The following is a 19,336-nucleotide window of genomic DNA, read 5'->3' as shown; positions in this document are numbered from 1 at the left end:
ATCGTTTTCATGCAGCCTTTTTTTTTAGTGATTGGCCAAGATCGTGAGATACAGTATTTTTGCTGCAAATATTATTGACCAATGTTGCTGTATTTTTGTAATTGTTTAGTACATTTAAGCTCGATATAGATTGGGTTCAAGGCAATAATCCATATTTTAAAAATATATCTACATATTTCAGTAAATGATATCACTGTTAATTATTAGAAGATCTACAGAAAGTTGTCGGACATATGAATTATGTTGAGGGTGAAATCCTGGAGAACAGATAAGGTATTGCATTTAGAAACGGCCTGGATTTGTTGAAGAGAGAGAGAGAGAGAGAGAGAGAGAGAGAGAGAGAGAGAGAGAGAGAGAGAGAGAGAGAGAGAGAGAGAGAGAGAGAGAGAGAGAGAGAGAGAGAGAGAGAGAGAGAGAGAGAGAGAGAGAATCATTCAGCGGTGGAAAGACGTATGTATAGTTATACGTATGTTAACACGAGATAAAGTGATTAATGCGTTAGTTCAAGTCAAATTCGAAGTCATCACGATATTTCATCGAGTAGCTCATCATCAGTGGTTTGCATCTTCTATCTTATCATGATCATGCGAACTTTGCGATCCATTTTCACCATTACCAACACTTCCATTCTCAGCACCATTCTCCTGACTATACCCTTCATCAGATGTAGAATTATTTTCGGATGGCGGCTTCTTGATATCAGAATCATAGTCAGGAGGTGGGAGAGGGGCCACTTCACCACTTTCATCAGCGTGCACATAGGCCACGTTTTCCGTACCCTTCTTCTCTTCTACCACTGGTGTATTTTCGTATTCATTGCTACCTTTGTAAACTCCAGCATCCATGACAGTGTCGTCGAAGGCAACTGCCGCTTTTCTTGTTGAGCTTTTACCTTCTGTAAGTAAAAAGGATTTAGTAATCATTATTGACTGCATGTATTAGGTAAAATCATGATCTCTAGAGCTATGCATGTACAATGTAAAAGTTAAAGGCATTGCATGCTTACATACATACATACATACATACATACATACATACATACATACATACATACATACAGACACACAGACAGACAGACTGACTGACAGACATGTAGAAATACAGATTAAAAAGCAGGAACAAATATCATACGAACTTGAAGGTACAACTTACCTATCAAGGCCATCTCAGTGTCGCCCTTCTGCATCGGTAAATTATTGTTCAGGGACTCTTTCTTTGTGTACCTATTAGCGCAGCAAATAGCTACCACCAGCAAGATGATGACCATCACTGCACCAAAGAGCGTCACAGCTACCGTTATTCTTGCTAAAATGTGGTCGATGTCCTCACAAGAATCGCCTTTATAGCTCCAGGCACAATCACAAGCATACCCATCTCCTTCTCCAATTACAGTACAAAGACCTTCGTTTTGACATGGGTTTGGTAAACATAAGTTATCCTTTTCACAAGAGTCTCCCTCAAAGCCAAGCTCGCATTGACATTCATACCCAATTGGTGTAAGGAAGAGATAGGTCAGAGAACAATTTCCATCGTTCAAACATGGCTGTGATACACAGAAGTCGTAATATTGGCACTCATCACCAAAGAATCCTGTAGAACATTCACACCTGTAGGAATTAAGAACATTGGTGCAAGTACCATCATTCAAACAAGGATCACTTGCACACGCATCAATTCTGTCACAATTCTCACCCTGGTATCCAACTGGGCATTCACATTTATATGAGTTGTCACCATCAGTACAAGTACCCCCATTCACGCAAGGCTCATCGTAACATTCATCATAGTTTTCACAGAGATCCCCATAATACCCAGGTGGACAGGAGCAAATGAAGTCTTCTAAGACATCTTCACAGGTGGCACCATTCTGGCACGGATCGCTGATACAGAGGCTGGTGAATTCACAACGATTTCCATGGAATTCTGCAGGACATAGGCAGGTAAATGACCCTTGGCCGTCTTGGCATGTGGCACCATTGAAACAGGGATCACCGAGACAGTCATCTATTTCGCTGCATACACCAGATGTGGCATTGTATGACAAATACTCCTCACCAGGCTCACATGAACATTCATAGTCTCGCCATAGATCTCGACATTGGAAGGGAGGGCTACATTGGACATTTTCACAGGCATCTGAAGCGCAGTTTTCAGAGACCCCAGCAGATGGAGTTCCCACTGCACCTTCTGCAGCACCATCAAAACCAATGTGAACATTGTTGATACGAGCATCGTTTAAACAGCCAACAAAGTTCCCAGCTACCATACCAGATGCTGCATCAACCATGGCACCAATGAACAAACTCTCCTTGTCGATGGCTATCTCCTTGAATATACCATCTCTACTCTCAGCCCAATGACAGGCATCCCCACCTTTGTCTAAACTCACTGTCATGTGATGGCGCTGTCTCAACAGATGAACAGTATGCCAGGTGCCATCATCAACTCTAAGAGCTTCCAAAACAAGAACACGCTCACCTTCACCAAGATCGTAGATAACATGGACATGGCCGTCAATTAGTCTAATGTGGATGAACTCCATACCTTCTCTAGTTTCAGTTGCAGAAATCTGCCAAATGACTCCACTGCTCTCACGAGTTCTGAACATGATCTGATAGTCAGATACACGAGCTTCAAGTTTCAATGAATCATTCAATGAATATGAGACGTAACTGTCAGCTCCAAAATCATATGCCTGCGTTTCCTCTTCACATCGATAACCATGGTAACCTGCATCACATACGCAATAAGTTGAGGTGATATCAGCTATGCATGTTCCATGCATACAGAAAGGCTCGGGCTCAGTTTCCCCAGCAATCGTGCAAGCAGCATCAGTAGCCGAACATCCTCTAGCAGTGTTAAGTTCATGTGCAGGCACACCAAGATCATAAAGGCTTGTATCTTGCATAATATTGCGAATACAACCATCAAAACCAGTGGTCAGGCTTATATTTGTTGGATACCTGAATCCAGATTCCTGCGCGACTCCTCCAACTTGTAATGGTGTGTTAAGATTAAGGATTCTAAAGAAAGAGAGAGAGAAGAATGAAAAGAATGAAAACCAACAACAAAGTTAATCTGAATGATTGGCTAGATTGTGTTGTTAGTTATTCAGAAAATGACAATTTAGTTTACAAAAGATAAACATACATTATCTCAAATAGACCAGGAGCTCGAACCAATGATATTCAATTCTTGTCATATGATATGTCCCAAGTCCACCACATAGATAGTATATCTTGTACATTTATTGTCTCCTTTTTCGATCTGGCCTAATAGATTCCAAACAGTCATATAATGCATTCATCCGGATACTTACTGATTGTGACCAGATAATGTACCAGATGCAAGGCAAGAGGACGTATCTTCATTGCTGTACGTAGGATATTCTTCTATAACTGATGTGACGCAATGATCAACCATCAAATTCACCTCCCATCCATTTCTGTAAACCTCAACATTGTGCCAACGTCCGTCATCCAGTCTCGGTGACCCTGGAATACTCAGATCCAGCATTCCAGATCCAAGATCGATTTCAAGATGTACCATCCCATCCTTCAGTACTAATGCAATGTAATCCATTGGTTCATTGGGCAAATGCAGTGACAATGGTCCGTTATACAGAAGAACGCCATCTGGAGAGACGGTTAGAAACTCGAGGCTTGTTGTGGATGAGTAGCAGGATTCTAGAGCCATATACCAGGCATAGCCATTACCTGAGAAGGATCTGCTGATATCTTGACACTGTGGACCAGAAAATCCCGGCGGACACTGGCACTGGAAGCTGTAATTAGTGGCCATGCACATTCCTCCATTCAGGCAAGGATCCGGTTCACAAGATATAGGTGGACAGGTTGTTGCAAGGCAGGTGCATTCTGCAGTCGTGAATGGCATGACAGAAAGAGACAGAGATGCTGATCCGGCGTCGACGAGGGAGTCCATATCCAAATTGATTTGAAAGACAGAAGAGCAACTACCATGATCACAAATATGCTCATCTACACACTCGTTGATGTTAACCATTGCAATGATAATTCCAGCTTCACGCTCTATCTGCAAAATAATTTTAAAATGATTGAACATAAGATTGTATTCTTAGATTAATAAAACTATAACGTATATCCACATGAAAATTTCTGTATTAAAAAAACATACCGAATGACTCTCCTCAACACAAAGTTAATAGAGATACATTGTAGGTAGGTAGGTAGGTAGGTAGGTAGGTAGGTAGGTAGGTAGGTATATAGATAGATAGATAGATAGATAGATAGATAGATAGATAGATAGATAGATAGATAGATAGATAGATAGATAGATAGATAGATAGATAGATAGATAGATAGATAGATAGATAGATAGATAGATAGATAGATAGATAGATAGATAGATAGATAGATAGGAAGGTAGGTAGGTAGGTAGGTAGGTAGGTTGGTGGTATATAGATCCATCCATCTATCCATCCATCCATCCATCCATCCATCCATACATACATACATACATACATACATACATACATACATACATACATACATACATTTTAACAAATCGACGCACTTAAAGACAATATGAAAGTTACCTGTGCCCTGTTTGTTGCTACAGTAGCATCTAAAAGTTCAGATCTGTAGCCTCGTACGTGGTAGTGAACATCCGTCATCATCGGCATAGAAGTATCTGCAGCAGCAACGTTGAACACTACTATCTGGTCGGCACTGATGGACATGATGTTGGCTAGGCTTTGTGTGAAGTTTTGCATCTTGCTATGCACCATTGATGGTGGTATTACGATGAAATCTTCAGGGGTGATGACTGCCAGTCGTAGAGATGCAGAGTTGGCAATGTCATTATCAAAGATATAGGAGACGTCCACAATAACCTCAGAGATTTGGGTCAATGGGGCCAGAGGATCTCGCACCTGAACTGACACTTCTAATTCGTACTTTCCTTCAGGAGTGTCTTCCATGATTGTGATGTCACCAGAGCTTGAATTTACCTGTCCGTTCATAAAAAGAAGTTGGTGTTTAATTTTAACAAAATGCATGCAAAGCTCAGTAGTAATGATTCCCCATACTTTAATGAAACACCAAATCCCAACATTTTGTCTTTCTTTTTTCTCCTCTTTCTCTGTCCCCTCCCCTTCTCTCTCTCACACACAGTGTGTTTCCTCAGTAAATAATTACTTGGTATATTTATATGTTCAATGTCATTATCGAATGCATGTACAATCACTATACGAAAAGTCATATTTTGACCGTGTCTTTCTACAAGGGTAAATCGTGAGTATGGGATATGTAAATGTGGTGAGTATGAGACGAAGTTCCACCTTTGACTTAATTTACCCCGGTGATCTCTCCCCTGGGGGCTGTAGAGTCAAAAGTGGTACTGCGTCTCGTACTACCCCAGGACAGAGATGGTGGTTGGGTGCGTCAAATGTAGGGTAAGTTTGGGTAAAGGTGGTTAAATTGGTCTTTTCGTGTAATGAATGTGTTAATCAATAGCATTCGCGAGTTCTCGCACCTGAACTGAAACTTGTAGGTCATACGTTCCTTCGGGGGTTCTATCAAGAATTGTGATTTCACCAGTACTTGAGTTTATCTGTGAGATGAAATTCGAAGTTAGGAGTTAACAGTCCTTAACTATATTTAAAGAGTATGTCAATTTAATGTGATTGTTTCATTTAATTAAGGTGCTATGTGTATTACGATTGGGAGTGAAATGAAATGTTTCAGTGATGATTTAAAATGGCGTCGTAGCACAACTGATCTTAGTAATGTGAAGTTCTCTGCGTTTTAAAACACTACGCGTGTACACCATTTTCAACCACAATATACCCACTCGTACGGTAACCGTTGTTATGGCCATGGTTATTGTTGCTATAATTTTTTTTTTATCATTGATTTGGATGCCTATTTTATGACCTTTCGAACCAAGCGGTTGTTCAATCCATTTCTGAATACATTTGGATAACTATATGGTCCGATCAAACTCCCTCAGACGAAGAATTATGTGACCATAAATCACCTTTTTTTACAACCAATGGAAACTATCAAAATGCAGTTCCAACACTCATGATGTAATTATATAACAATTTTGACCGTCGTCCCAATTTAAACGACCAAGGCTGCATATAATAATTTTGGCTTGAAAAGTTCCTCATTCATTCATTCAACCCTAGGAATGTCCCTGCCAAACGTCACACCAGTTTGCTCAGTAAGTTCTAGTTGATCATTGACTGAAACAATTTTTTTATAATTCCAATTTGTTTTATGGTGCGATGCATTATATTAATTTGGATACTGGTATATTCAAACTGAATTTTCCACATGGCATTTCCAAAAAGACTTGCTTAAAGTCAGAGACTGATAGATCAATTATGTTTTACATTATTGATACTTTAATTGGTGTACTAACCTCTGCCTTTAAGCCATTTAAACCTCATACAGTGGGCTGAGTTTAAACACACAGACACAGACAGACGCAGAAACAGACACACACTCTGACACAGACAGACAGACGTAGACATAGTCTGCACACACACAGACAGACAGGCAGACAGAAAGACAGACAGACAGACAGACAGACAGACACTAGTAGACAGACTCTTTGCCATACCTCTAACCCATACGTTAAACTGTGCTAAAAATTTCTGCCATCTTACTTTTTCCACTTCCTTATCAATTTTTACGCCATTATTCCATTTTAAAAGTGGTACAACACTCTAGGAATTAGACAGTTTCATAAACTGTGGGTTCAGTTATTCCACGATTTTACATCATTGGCACGTGGGAGTCAGCTGGAATGATATATCCACGGTTGAACAATGAATAGTCATGACTCCTTAGCGCTGATTCTCTTCAATGTAAAACATCATTCCTGATATTCATATTTCAACCGTGAAAAATCAGCTTTCCATATGCAATGACCCTCAGCAAAAATACTCCATGAAACACAAGATCAACTTGACGTTTCTTTGAAATTGGAAGTAATTGTAGGTGATGTAAAATCATGAAATGACTCTCTATAACTCATAGTTTATAAAAGTACCTTTTTTTCTGGAGGGGTTATTTGTTATGTTCTAAACATGAATTAAGAAAATAAATTGAAGCGACATTTCGTTAATGGTAAGTTACAATTCTCGTTAGCCTGTAAGATCAGACGTGTCATGCTGTCTCCATCAGCTAGAACTTCACCGAGCCACTGGCTGGACGGGGGAGCATCGCAGGTCGTAACTGCAGACTACATTCCTTATTTGGTATACCACCACCTACGGTCGACGTTGATTAATAAACCACATACCTGGAAATATTCAGAACCTTCAACGATGTCATAGTACTTATCAGCAATGGTGTCTGGATCAGGTGCGAAGACGTGACCTATGACTCTTGACCCACGACCGTTATATTGGAAAGCTGAGATTTCTTTGACCCCAGCAGAATGAGGATTGTCGTTTTCATCTCCAATTTCTATGGTTAATGTACTGGTAGCCGACACACCATGTACATCCGAGATGATAATAGGCATCAAGTAGAGCCCCTGCTCTTCTCTATCGAATTCTACATTAGTTGTTATGTTGGCTTCATCTGTTGATAAAATAATTCAAGAGTATAAAGGGAAACATTTGGAAAACATTCTCTCCAGATGTTTAATTAAAAAGAATATCTTCTGTTGCTAGCATTGTTTACTGATCATAATAATACGGCAAACTGTTTTAGTCAGTCAGAACTTTAAGTATTTATTTGTGAATGAGCTAAACAGACACGTAACAAATGTCGTTGAGCATCACTTTTGTTTTTTTGGTTCCATGTACAATGTTAATTCCGTCAGATTCATTACACGTATTGGTTTACAATGGACTGTTATTTATCACTTGAACTGCTCTCGATAGGTTATCAAACTGAACATATACAATAGCAGTAAGAGTGACGTCAGGTTTACACATCAAATCAATATGTCTATATGATAGGCGAGGAGTTATAATGACAGAGAGATAATTACATTGCAGATAGATTTTAAAACACGCAGTCGTCGTGTCCATACAGTGGCTACACGGCTGTCCCATGTTCCGAAAACCTATCCAGTAACTACAGACGACGCTGAAAAAAGAAATTGTCTTTGTTTCCGAGTGTAAATTTACATTTTTTCCAAAACACTTCTTCCAGTGTGAATTAATTCTGACGTCATAAAGCCAAATTCATGGCCGACATTAATAACTGAAATGATAGCAACGTGTTACTTACTTCCAAATTGCTCCAAGAGAAAATAATTTGAAATGTTGTCGGAATTATCCACGGAATAGCTGTAAGGTTCTCCGTTGTCTCCACTGTCTGCATCCATTGCACTGACAACTATCACGTGAACAGGCGCTGCTACGTTTTCAGGGACCACTGGTCGATAATCTTCGGCTAACATCGGCCCATTGTCGTTAACGTCCTCCAAGGTGACGACGAATTCGGTTGATGTGGATAGTAGTGGTTCACCTGTTATGAGACAGACAATATATATAATTATATATATATACATACATACATACATACATACATACATACATACATACATACATACACACACATACAGCGACACAGACTGACAGTCAAATATTAATGACTCAGATTTTAACCAATTAGAAATATCATGTGACATCACAATCGCCAATATGAGTACATAGAAGGTGGTGTCGGTGATGGTGGTTAATGATGATATGATGACGATGCTGCTGCTGCTGCTGCTGTTGTTGTTATTGTTGTTGTTGTTGTTGTTGTTGTTGCTGTTGTTGTTGTTGGTGGTGGTGGTAGTAGTAGTGGTCATGGAGGTTTAATGGAGGTGGTGGTGGGAGAGGAGGAGGATGAGGAGGACGATGCCATGATGATGAAAACAAACACATTTTTAGGATAAGTGATACTAATCATTACCTGCATCATACGCAACTATAGTCAGGTTATGTTGTTCCATGGTTTCTCTATCCAACATACCAGCAGTAGTCAATGTACCGTTGTGTACATCAATATGGAACTGACCTAGTGGATCAGTAACTGGGGCAATCATATAACTATAGGATCATAAACGGAAAATGATAAGAAAAAAAGATGGAAATAGTGCCACTTTGAATCACGTATTTGACATGGAGTGAGACAAATTCATACACCAGTCAAAATGTTGTGTGTAATTATTCGATTATACAATTTCATATGTATTACTCAATGTTTCTGTTCATTCGAAATAAGTATTTTGACCTCAAGCAAGTGGTTACGGAATACGTTAAAAACAACAACAAAAAACCCCAACAACAACAACAACAACAACAACAACAACAACAACAACAACAACAACAACAACAACAACAACTGAAAACAGAAAAAATTAACATTCAACAAATAGGATTCTTCATGATATCTGTACCTTAGTTCGTCTCCATCATCATCCATTGCTGTCAGTATAGCCAGCTCTGTTCCTATGGTAACATTCTCCAAACATGAGACTTGGTACGTTCCGCTTGGGTCGAAAACAGGTGCATTTTCGTTGACATCTTCTATCATAATCCACAGCATAGCATCACTAGTATGCATACCATCACTTACTTGAAGTGTCAAATTATACATTTGAGGTTGCCATGGATTCTCATAATTGATGTCCTGTGTTGAGGGGATAATGAAAACGATAGCGTATAAGGTATTGTATTAACTTAAAGGTAGTATGTCCCTTCAGAAACGAATTTCTTTGATCTGAAAATCAAAACCTCCTAACATCTCTCCAAACTTTCCTATACGGAAGCTTCTGGGTCTTTTGAAATAATAAAATAATTTTTACAACCACAGACTTGCTTTCAAGGGAAACGACAAAGTTATATTTATCCATAGAATTAACACAGTCGTCTGTGGTTTTATGTGGGGGCGTGGTCGGGGGCGGGGTCGCGGCACTGAGAGCGTTACTGTATCAAAATTTCAGACTTGGTAAAGGGTCACATCCAATTAAGAACCTTGAAATCTTTGACAGTTTATTCATAATTAAGTTACTTTCACTAGTAAGTGTGTCATTTTGTTGCTCTGGTTGAATCTTAGGGAAGGCAAAGCGGCAATGGGGTGTGACGTCGGTGACTTCTTGTATACATACGCCATCATCACAGGTGAACGCTCTACTCGCTTCATATCTACACATATCAAAATGCTTACTGTAGTTACGTCAGTATACTGAGATAAGGTGTATCAAGGTTTCTGGCGTAAGTTGTTTATTTGACAGATAAGACAATAACAATGATTATCTCATGCATCTCATTGTGAGTCGGTGTGTAAATCCTCCCCGTTGACCACAGTCCATCAAAAACATTAACTTTGAACCTCACCGTTATGAACCATAATTTGTTTTCAGTTGTTATGTTAAGATAACCGTTTTGTACGATAGTTGCTATCCCTCTGGTAATTGACCTTTATATTGACCTCTGTCGACGCGTTATTTGAACACCGGCTGTTCACGCCAATATATTTGTAACAATACCATCCCTAAATGCTCATTGATACCCTTATCGAGCATTGCCGCTCTAAATCAAACAGACACTATGTGTATACCTGCACTGAAAATTCCCCCTCTCATTTCGGTAGAACTTTAAACTTAAAAAAGAAAAAAAAATCGTAGAAAGGGGCTCGAGTCTTACAAATATCCAAGCGGGAGACCAACAAGAATATAACAACTTCATGTGATAAACCAGGAATGACACAAATGACGCATTAAACAAAGACAAAACTAATCACAGTCGATCTCACGTTATCAGTGTATCTTGGTGATGACTAAGCATCTAATGACATTATACTAGGAAGGAAATCTGTATACACGAACGCTGAATTGAAATTGCTGCTCGAGGAATAAACGTAACGAACATGGCAGCCATTATATATATATATATATATATATATATATATATATATATATATATATATATATATATATATATATATATATATATATATATATATATATATATATATATATGCAAGACAATTACATATTGCCCCGTGTCCTCATATTGCATGCCATTTTTCTAGAGAACTGTCGAACAAACATCAAAATAACTCGGATAGCGATTACAATATGAAGTCATACATTTCAAGTCACAATGTCACCAACAGACAAAGAAAAGTTTTTTGTTGTGTGTGACACACAGAAATAGTGATGGTTAGTATTATAATTGTGTTGTGTTGAGTAAAATGGAAAAATGTTAATGTTTTGATTTTGCGGGTCATACACAAACCATTAATAGCGCAATATATCTGCAGACCTTCTGGGTAGTCTGCATGGTTTTATACAACGAAGCACGTGAATGGATATCAGAGTGAGACGTTTTTTCATTCTCGACAAAAGTTACCATATATGATCATTTCCTGTCACGTGATATGTATACACACCTTATCAAGCATAACCATACCCTCGTTACTGGTACTGCTCGTCTGAATAGTGAATGTGTCGTTGTCGTTCCCATCAATTATGCTAAAAGTCAGGCTAAAGCTGGCATCGCCATCTGTTGCCGTCACACGGTATATGGTGGTACCAATAGCAGTGTTTTCTTTTACAATGGTGGTATACCACGAGTAGGAAAATTCTGGTGGGCTATCATTTTCATCAGTTACGATTACAGTAACAGGGGTTATTCCTGAAAATACATAAAAGTACACAGGCGTAATTAAAATGTTTATGTTTTATTTTGATTAAAAAGGAACTTGGAAGAGATAAACTAATTAAGCGTACTTTTCATAAAGGACTTCGATCGTTTAATTAAAAGGACATGGATGTTTTTTGATCTTTCAATTCAAAGTATTTGCATATTTAATTAAAAATATTTGGATGTTTTAATGAATAAAGCAGTAAATGTATTTACAGGCATTTGAGAGCAATGAAAATTGTCCGCAACTTCTGTTCAGTGTTTCCCCATACTATGCACCTGTTTGCAATATTACTCACAAAATCAAATTTGACGTCTACAATGTGCATTCTCCATTCAAAAACAACAAATATAAACGCAGCATCTGAACGAAAATCGTTCGTTTTCATTGGCAGGTAATGTGACAATGAACCGCACCCAAAATGTCACCATGTTACTCATAATATCAGAGAATTATTAGTTTTAGCATTTCAAGTCGCCAGACTTTTGATTTCGTCTCATCACACTCTCATTTAGAATCGTTCGGGTTATTACACACTTCAGCTTGTTCTTGAATTATACCTTTGTATGCGATATTCATGCTGAATAAATGTCGAATGCACCTCAAGGACATCTTGCCATGAAAATCAAAATTCAATTCTTTCCAAACTTTGCCGAGTGAAAGCTTGTTTTTGGTACTTTGCAAACAATGGGGGATTCACTGTCTTGGTTTCAGGGAACTTGTCAATCTTTCCTATATACCCCTATAGAATTAGCACTGTATTCGGCGGCCATATTGGATTCTAAATTAACCAAATTTTGATGTTATTTTGACCTCTATTTCAAACATTTGCACGAGTGACTTCAAATTTTTGCATCCATTTTAACTGATAAATTATTGGAGTTTTGCTAAATACAGTAAAGGCAAAAATCTGAAGAGTTTATTTCCGAGGCGCAGTCTACCTTAAATAAAATGCCTGGATTTTTACAATGGACACAGTCTTACGAACCCGTAGACAAGTGGATTTTGTATTCAAGGCTTGTTCCATAAACCAGTATTGTTATCTGAGTGCCTCTGATTATTACGTCACAGATACCTACAAAGTAATCTACAAATTTTGAAGTCGAATATTTATCTGTTTGTCCCCAGGCGGCAAAATTGTCTGTCGTTACTATAATGTTTGTCTGTCAATATTCATATTTACCTATGTGATCATCGCCGTTCATGGCTTTCACCATAATTTCGTACATTGGTGCAGCTTCTCTGTCCAACTCATCGACCAGAATAGTGACGTCACCAGTTGTGGGGTCAATAGCAAATATGTCGTGTGTAATGTTCCATCTGGCATTTTGATCAATGCTATACTCAATATGCGCATTCTGATCGACGTTGACGTCATCAGGGTCTTCAGCCATCACTCGCATAACAGTTGTGCCTTTTTAAAGAGAAGAGGAGAGTGTCTGTGATATGAAGCGATGAAGCAGAGAAGGGGGAGAGGTTGTACCTGTGTCTGCTATCTCGACGTCATGATATTATTTTTACCTCGACCTCTTGGTTATCGCAGCCATTTTAGACTAAATGTACTTTCGCAGTGCACCATTAACATTCAACAGTTACTATTTCTTCTACTTTGGACTAATATAGTGAAATAGTCAGTGTAGGGGAAAGCATGGTGGAAATTATTGAGAGTTTACCTATTGGTCTAAGTTACATGTATATCTGTTTTTTTATATTAATCGCGAAGAAAGTCAAATTATATTTAGGATCAAAACTAAAAACGGAAATTGATTTTTTTTATGGTTCAAATATATTCTTACCAGCTGCTGAATTTTCACTCACCATACCAATGTACGGTTGGTAAGGAAAAAATGGCGCGTTGTCATTTATGTCATGCAACTCAACGACAACATCAGTAAAACCCGTGTCTCCACTTCCGCCTTGGTTGGTCGCCGTAGCAACAAGGTGGTATCGTGGCATTTGTTCTCTGTCTAATGGTTTGATAGCCTCAATTGCTCCTGTTCTTGGATCAATGCTGAAATAATGGTCGGCTGTATCTTGTAAACTATACCAAATATCAGTGTCTCCATCCGGGTCATATGCTGACACCTAAAAGTGAAATGAACACTTGCATTCTGAATTTGTCGTCTGCTTAAAAAAATGGCGCCAAACAAGACTACTAAATTTATCATGCAGAAGAGTACATACTTCTGTACTATTTGAAATGATAGATATACCTAAGAGTGTTTTATTTACAGATGTTTGACATGAAGTTTGGGAACCACTAAAAGCAGTAACCAGAAAGGTTTGCCAACATGAAAATAAACTGTCCTTCATTAATTCCAAATGGCATTGGACATTGACATACTAGCGTCCTATATGCGCATTGGGCTAAATCAATTTTGTCCGTCCATACTATCAACAAAATGTCACCACTGTTTGCATGCGATGTGTTTCTATTCACTTTGTGCTCTGAGTTAATTGTACATGGTATTTGAGATTAGTATCTTTATTCTTTATCAGTACCTATCGCCTTTACATAAAGAGGTGATCGAATCTGTGTGTATTTAATTACTGCCTTTGACTTGTGGACAGGACAGTATACGGGTTGATCTAAACTAAAAACATGAATTTCAATACCAATATCTACTTACAACTAGATCTCAATGTTTTTGACTTACCGTTGTGACGTATACAGGGACATTTGCATCTTCCTCCATCATTTCAGAAGTGTACATAGCTTTATAGAAAACCGGTGTACCAGCTGTCGCGATGGTTACCATGGCGATAAGAACAATAGTTGTCGCAGGTATTCTGTGGCTGGATGCCATGTTACTGAACTTAGTACTGATAATGGGTCTAAGTCGTTATCTGGCAAAGGAAGTAAAGTCAAGGAATAAGAAACCCAACTACACAAATCTGTTTGTTGGGAGAGTTTCTATGGTTAAGGCATCGGTGTCATAATTCTATGATAAACAAAATGTCATCACCTTATCGACATATTACACTACATCGCAAGACCTTGTTCTAATCATTGAAAGGAATTACAATTGAAGTAGTTATGTTGGAACAAATCTTTGTCTGGTTTGACTTAAATAAAGCGAAACTTGCTAATAGCATGTTTTGTCTGGCGCCGTGACAAATATTTTACTAACATACTAACATCTTATCAGATGTCTAGACACAACTTGAAGCAGTGCAGTTGTTATACTTCGTAATCCACCGGCATGTCTAAATGTATACAGCGTTACCATGTGTATGGTTAGGTGACAATCTGCTGAGAGATATTGGTAACTCACGCGAAGAATAAGTAGCGATTTTCATATATTTTTGTCGAACCTGACTACATTTGTATAATGTAGAAATACTCGTAAGGTTCATGTTGAGATAGACGACGTTTCGATTCAACTGACTTTTATTGTATAAGCTCTCTCACGAAAGAAATAAATTAATATCAGAATTTCACCGGCGAACGTTTAAAATTACTAGAATAAATCATCTTGCATAAGCATACTATACTAGCATATATTGCTTGACGGGTAGCTCCTGATTCCAACTTCATCTATCATTCAAAATGATAAAAATCTTATGTTTATGACATATATTACAAAATTTGGACCTTGATCTGCCTACATTGATTAAAACATAGTTGATAAAAACTACCGTGCTGTATATTAGTCATTACTATAGGTACATATAGCTACGTCTTACGGTGGATTTCGAAATACCGTTCAGCGCGCGGCTCTGTTTGATACAATCGCGAAGACACTAATAAGAAACTATATGTGCCACACATTATTAGGATTTATTAGCAAGATTCAATGAACACACTTTCTTGGAACATATTGCCGAAATGAAATGAATTGACATGCCAACATGCAGACATCAAAGCATTGGCGCCGATATGTGTCTGTGTCTTGTTGCTAAGTTAGTTTAAATGTTTTACTTCATTGAGACTAATTGTAGCTACAAATTGCGATAGTGTTTTCAAGGTGTAGCATGTGCAGTTTCTTCTTGATTTCTGCGCTGACCGGTAATGTGAAATCCGCTCTATTTGTTTATCCTGACCAGCAAGAACCAGGCTTGTGTTGATTGGCTTCATCTTGCTGGATTTTTTTACACGGAGTTATAGAATTAATCAAAAGCCTCATTTCACAATATGAACATGACGTCATCTTTATCGTAATATAAAGTTGCTACACGGTACCAGTTCAGTACTGACAATTGAACGTTAATATGGAGAGGTCTATTCACTACGAGTCAAAAACGAGTAATATTAACAAAACTCCTTGGATCATAGATTTTTGTCTTACTGACTGAAGTAAAATATTGGATAATAGAATATTTTGATGTGCTGAAGGTTAATTGATGAAAATCGGCAAAATAAGCGACTCTGGACGTTTTTAATATGTTTCGGACACACCAGAACGAGTCATGAATGGCGTGGACGTGTCGTGTTGTGACGTACAAGGACTAGGTTAGAATCACATACATTCTGTTCCAACGGGTACAACCTAGCTTGACATTAATTTGCAAGCAAAGCATACCTACTTTGCCTTTACAATGACACCATCCTACGGTTGTATAAGTAAGTACGTTATTTTTTCAGGTGCTTCAAAGTCTGCACTGTCAACAACGCTCTTCATTGAAACCTTTCAATGTGTTCGATTAGTCTGTATTTTTGTATTTTTGAACCAGAACATCTGCCAATGCAGTATCATGAGTATGTTTTAGTATTGAAACAGTGAAGACAGAGGAACTTACTTTTGGACCACTGTCTCCTAGAGTGTGCGTGTGACCTCCATGGGTGTTTCGTATGACAAGATGTTCCAACTGATATTATTACGAGGTACATCTTCTTTATTACGTCATGATGAAAACTATCTTATCTCCACCTTAAAGGATTATATTACGTCATTGACTAACTACTTCGTTTTACCTTAATCTTATCTTACAGTAAGATCACTTTGCTGAAATCTATTTTATGTAAACCAAATTTCACTTCTCAAATCTAAATTTTCTTCATTTTGGGCTTTAGGTCGAAATATTTTGTTAAGAGGGCGGTTTGCCGCAAGTCTATTCTAAAATGTGTCCATTAACAATTAAGATAAAAATAACATTATCAAAGGTAATGCCAATCAGTTATAACAGTTCACCTCCTGTATGTTGAAATGACGGTGTAAAATGTTGCGAGTCATGTGGATGACGTTTGCGTAGCATTCACTCGTGACTACCCTTTCGAATTCGCTTCTGTTAGGTGATGTATTAGCGTTACGCATACGCTGGTGAAAACATGGTCGTCGATGGTGGATATAAGTACTGAAGTATATGAAGCTCATGTTATCAAAATCAATTCACTGTCCACCACACGTGAGTCGACCATAATGTTTTTGTATTGTGTACAATCGCGGTAAAATTCATGAATTAAACTGAAAATACGGGAATTAAACTTAGTGTCATAATATTTGCGACCATTCTTTGTCAATAAACCGTTATATATCAACGCCTTCCATTGTATAATCATGAAGACAAATTCATAGCTGCATTTAATAATAATTGTAATAATTCTAAGAAAATGAACACCTTCGTCCATTAAGAATATGATCAGATTGGGAACGACTATGAAAAGTAATAGACGTGTTACATTTTCCGCGTGTATGTAATAAAATGGAGCTTGGATAGGTGAGGGGTGACTATCAAACGGTTCTGTAGTTTGAATATGTACTCTGTGTTAATACTATGGAAAGGATAGCATGGCAAGCACCACGTTTAAGTAGAGTCAAGTGAGTCACCCCCTGTGTATAGCAATCTTCGAAAGGGCGATATAATTAACTTGGATTGTTTCATAGAGTTGGTTACTCACAAAACAATAATGATATGTTTCTAAAGGTAAGCTTACTAAATCTTTCTAAAAAAGTCAAAATGGAACCTATCTAGCGTGTACTACGTTTTCACACGTAATAAAACAGCTAAGAACACCCGAGAACTTACTTTTTTGAAGTGTAGTTGTCACCGTGCACCAAGGAGGGTTGCGGTAGCTTTCTGCCGACTGTCTATACTGTTTCCCTGCTTCGCTGGCATACAAAACTCAACATATAAATTTCAAAATTCCGTCTACAGCAGTTCGAATGCACTGAAGCCGGGGAAGACAGACTCACTGACCTACCAGTGCACTGCACAATATCAGTGACTACAGAGGAGTTTATTCAACATATCCAAATACCTTGAGGGATGAAGATAATGCAGGTGTAGCTGTTAACCAAGGTTCAAAGGTCAAGTTAAAATTTCGGATAAATTGATGACTATCGTCTTAGCATTACATATAGAAGGAGGCGAATATATTTGTTTTGATTTCAAATGAATCGTGAGTCATTCAGTTAACGATTAACAACTATTCCATTTGCAACATATGGTAGCCTGCGTTGCTACGCAGTTGTTTATTAAGAACCGATTCTTTCAGGTGAGGGTTTCAATCTCATGTTCTGGCTTTACTAAACTTATCATTGGGGTTATGAGGATTACATATAATTTGTCTTTTGGTCTGGACGAAATTATTGTACCTCTGCAAGATAATTTGTTTTTCTTAAGATCTAAATCTTCAACCTACTGTGAACTCGACCTTTAACCTTATCTCATGTTAACGTACATACAACTACATCAGATTCTTTCTACCGATGAATCGTTTTCTAATCCTTGCTTACCACTCTCTCTCTCTCTCTCTCTCTCTCTCTCTCTCTCTCTCTCTCTCTCTCTCTCTCTCTCTCTCTCTCTCTCTCTCTCTCTCTCTCTCTCTCTCCACACACACACACTCTCTCTCTCTCATCCTCCTCCTCCTCCTCCTCCTCCCCCTCCCCCCTCTCTCCCTCCCTCTCGCTCTCTCTTACAAATGTTTTTTTTTTTACTTTACATTCGATTGTTGTCACTAGTGCGACAAGGCCATCAGTACGGTTGTATGAGGGTGCTATTTATGTGTAGGTGATAGCTATAATGGGTCAAATTGAAGAGTAACAAGTACGAATATGCATTTCTTTATTCTTAGGAACCTAGACAAATCGTTTTCACCAACCATATCCCTCTCCAATAGTAGAGTTGTACAAATTAGCAGAAGACATAACACACCTCAGATGTACACTTTATAAATCTAGACTGGAGTGAAGCATATTATGGAAATGAAAACAACAAAGTTAGCAGCTTCACACTTCTTAAAACCTTAATACCAAAACAGTACCTTGTTCATTGTTTCAGTATGATTTGATACACGGCGGTATCATTGTCGAAATCTTCATATGTATGCCAGGTTACCTACAGATCAACATTGACCAGTCAATGTCGGTGGTGGCGCTACCCTCTGTGGGCATGTTGATGTAATGTCACGGAAGAGACGATAAACGAGTTCTAATACTCCACTTCTACGAGAATATAGTAGTACAGCTTCTACTTCAACTTAATTCAGTCTTTCCACAAGCAATATTTGGTATATAGCACTTGGCCTATCCTTTGTTTTTAATTTACATAAATGTACATAAATTTACATAACTGTTGAATTCGTCCAACTATTTTGATTTCCATTTATTTGCAGATGATTCTACTTTGTTATTTCAAGCATTTCTTGACTAAATAAAAAAAAGAACTTTCTCTCGTGAATCGTCATTTCCAGAAATGTGTCTGTGTACATTCTAAGATTTCTCGACAGTTTCTGATTTACTTAGGATGTT

The 19,336-nt window shown here is 38.1% G+C and overlaps 1 protein-coding gene across 1 annotated transcript; it reads right to left on the bottom strand.

Annotated features, from left to right (window-relative positions):
* Positions 1-551: 551 nt before the first annotated feature.
* Positions 552-14,452, bottom strand: LOC144433199 (neural-cadherin-like). The gene is made up of 14 exons (XM_078121508.1): positions 14,303-14,452; positions 13,442-13,730; positions 12,829-13,059; positions 11,391-11,635; positions 9,394-9,626; positions 8,907-9,043; positions 8,235-8,474; positions 7,294-7,577; positions 6,656-6,715; positions 5,515-5,592; positions 4,577-4,990; positions 3,320-4,053; positions 1,153-3,023; positions 552-895 (listed from the first exon to the last, which is right to left on the bottom strand). The coding sequence occupies exons 1-14, from the start codon at positions 14,450-14,452 to the stop codon at positions 552-554; spliced, it is 5,310 nt and encodes a 1,769-aa protein (XP_077977634.1).
* Between the last annotated feature and the right edge of the window lie 4,884 nt (positions 14,453-19,336).

This window comes from Glandiceps talaboti, chromosome 3 (genome assembly GCF_964340395.1).
Source record: "Glandiceps talaboti chromosome 3, keGlaTala1.1, whole genome shotgun sequence".
In the NCBI taxonomy this organism is placed as follows: Eukaryota; Metazoa; Hemichordata; class Enteropneusta; family Spengelidae; genus Glandiceps; species Glandiceps talaboti.
Note: the sequence above shows the minus strand (reverse complement) of the source record. Positions and strands in the feature narration are given on the sequence as shown.

Coding starts and splice junctions, on each gene's coding strand:
- LOC144433199 (XM_078121508.1), bottom strand. CDS start 14,452: ATGGCATCCAGCCACAGAATACCTGCGACAACTATTGTTCTTATCGCC. Junction 9,627..11,390: donor GTATGGTTATGCTTGATAAG/GTGTGTATACAT, acceptor CCCTCAACACAG/GACATCAATTATGAGAATCC. Junction 6,716..7,293: donor AAGGTTCTGAATATTTCCAG/GTATGTGGTTTA, acceptor TCTAATTCCTAG/AGTGTTGTACCACTTTTAAA.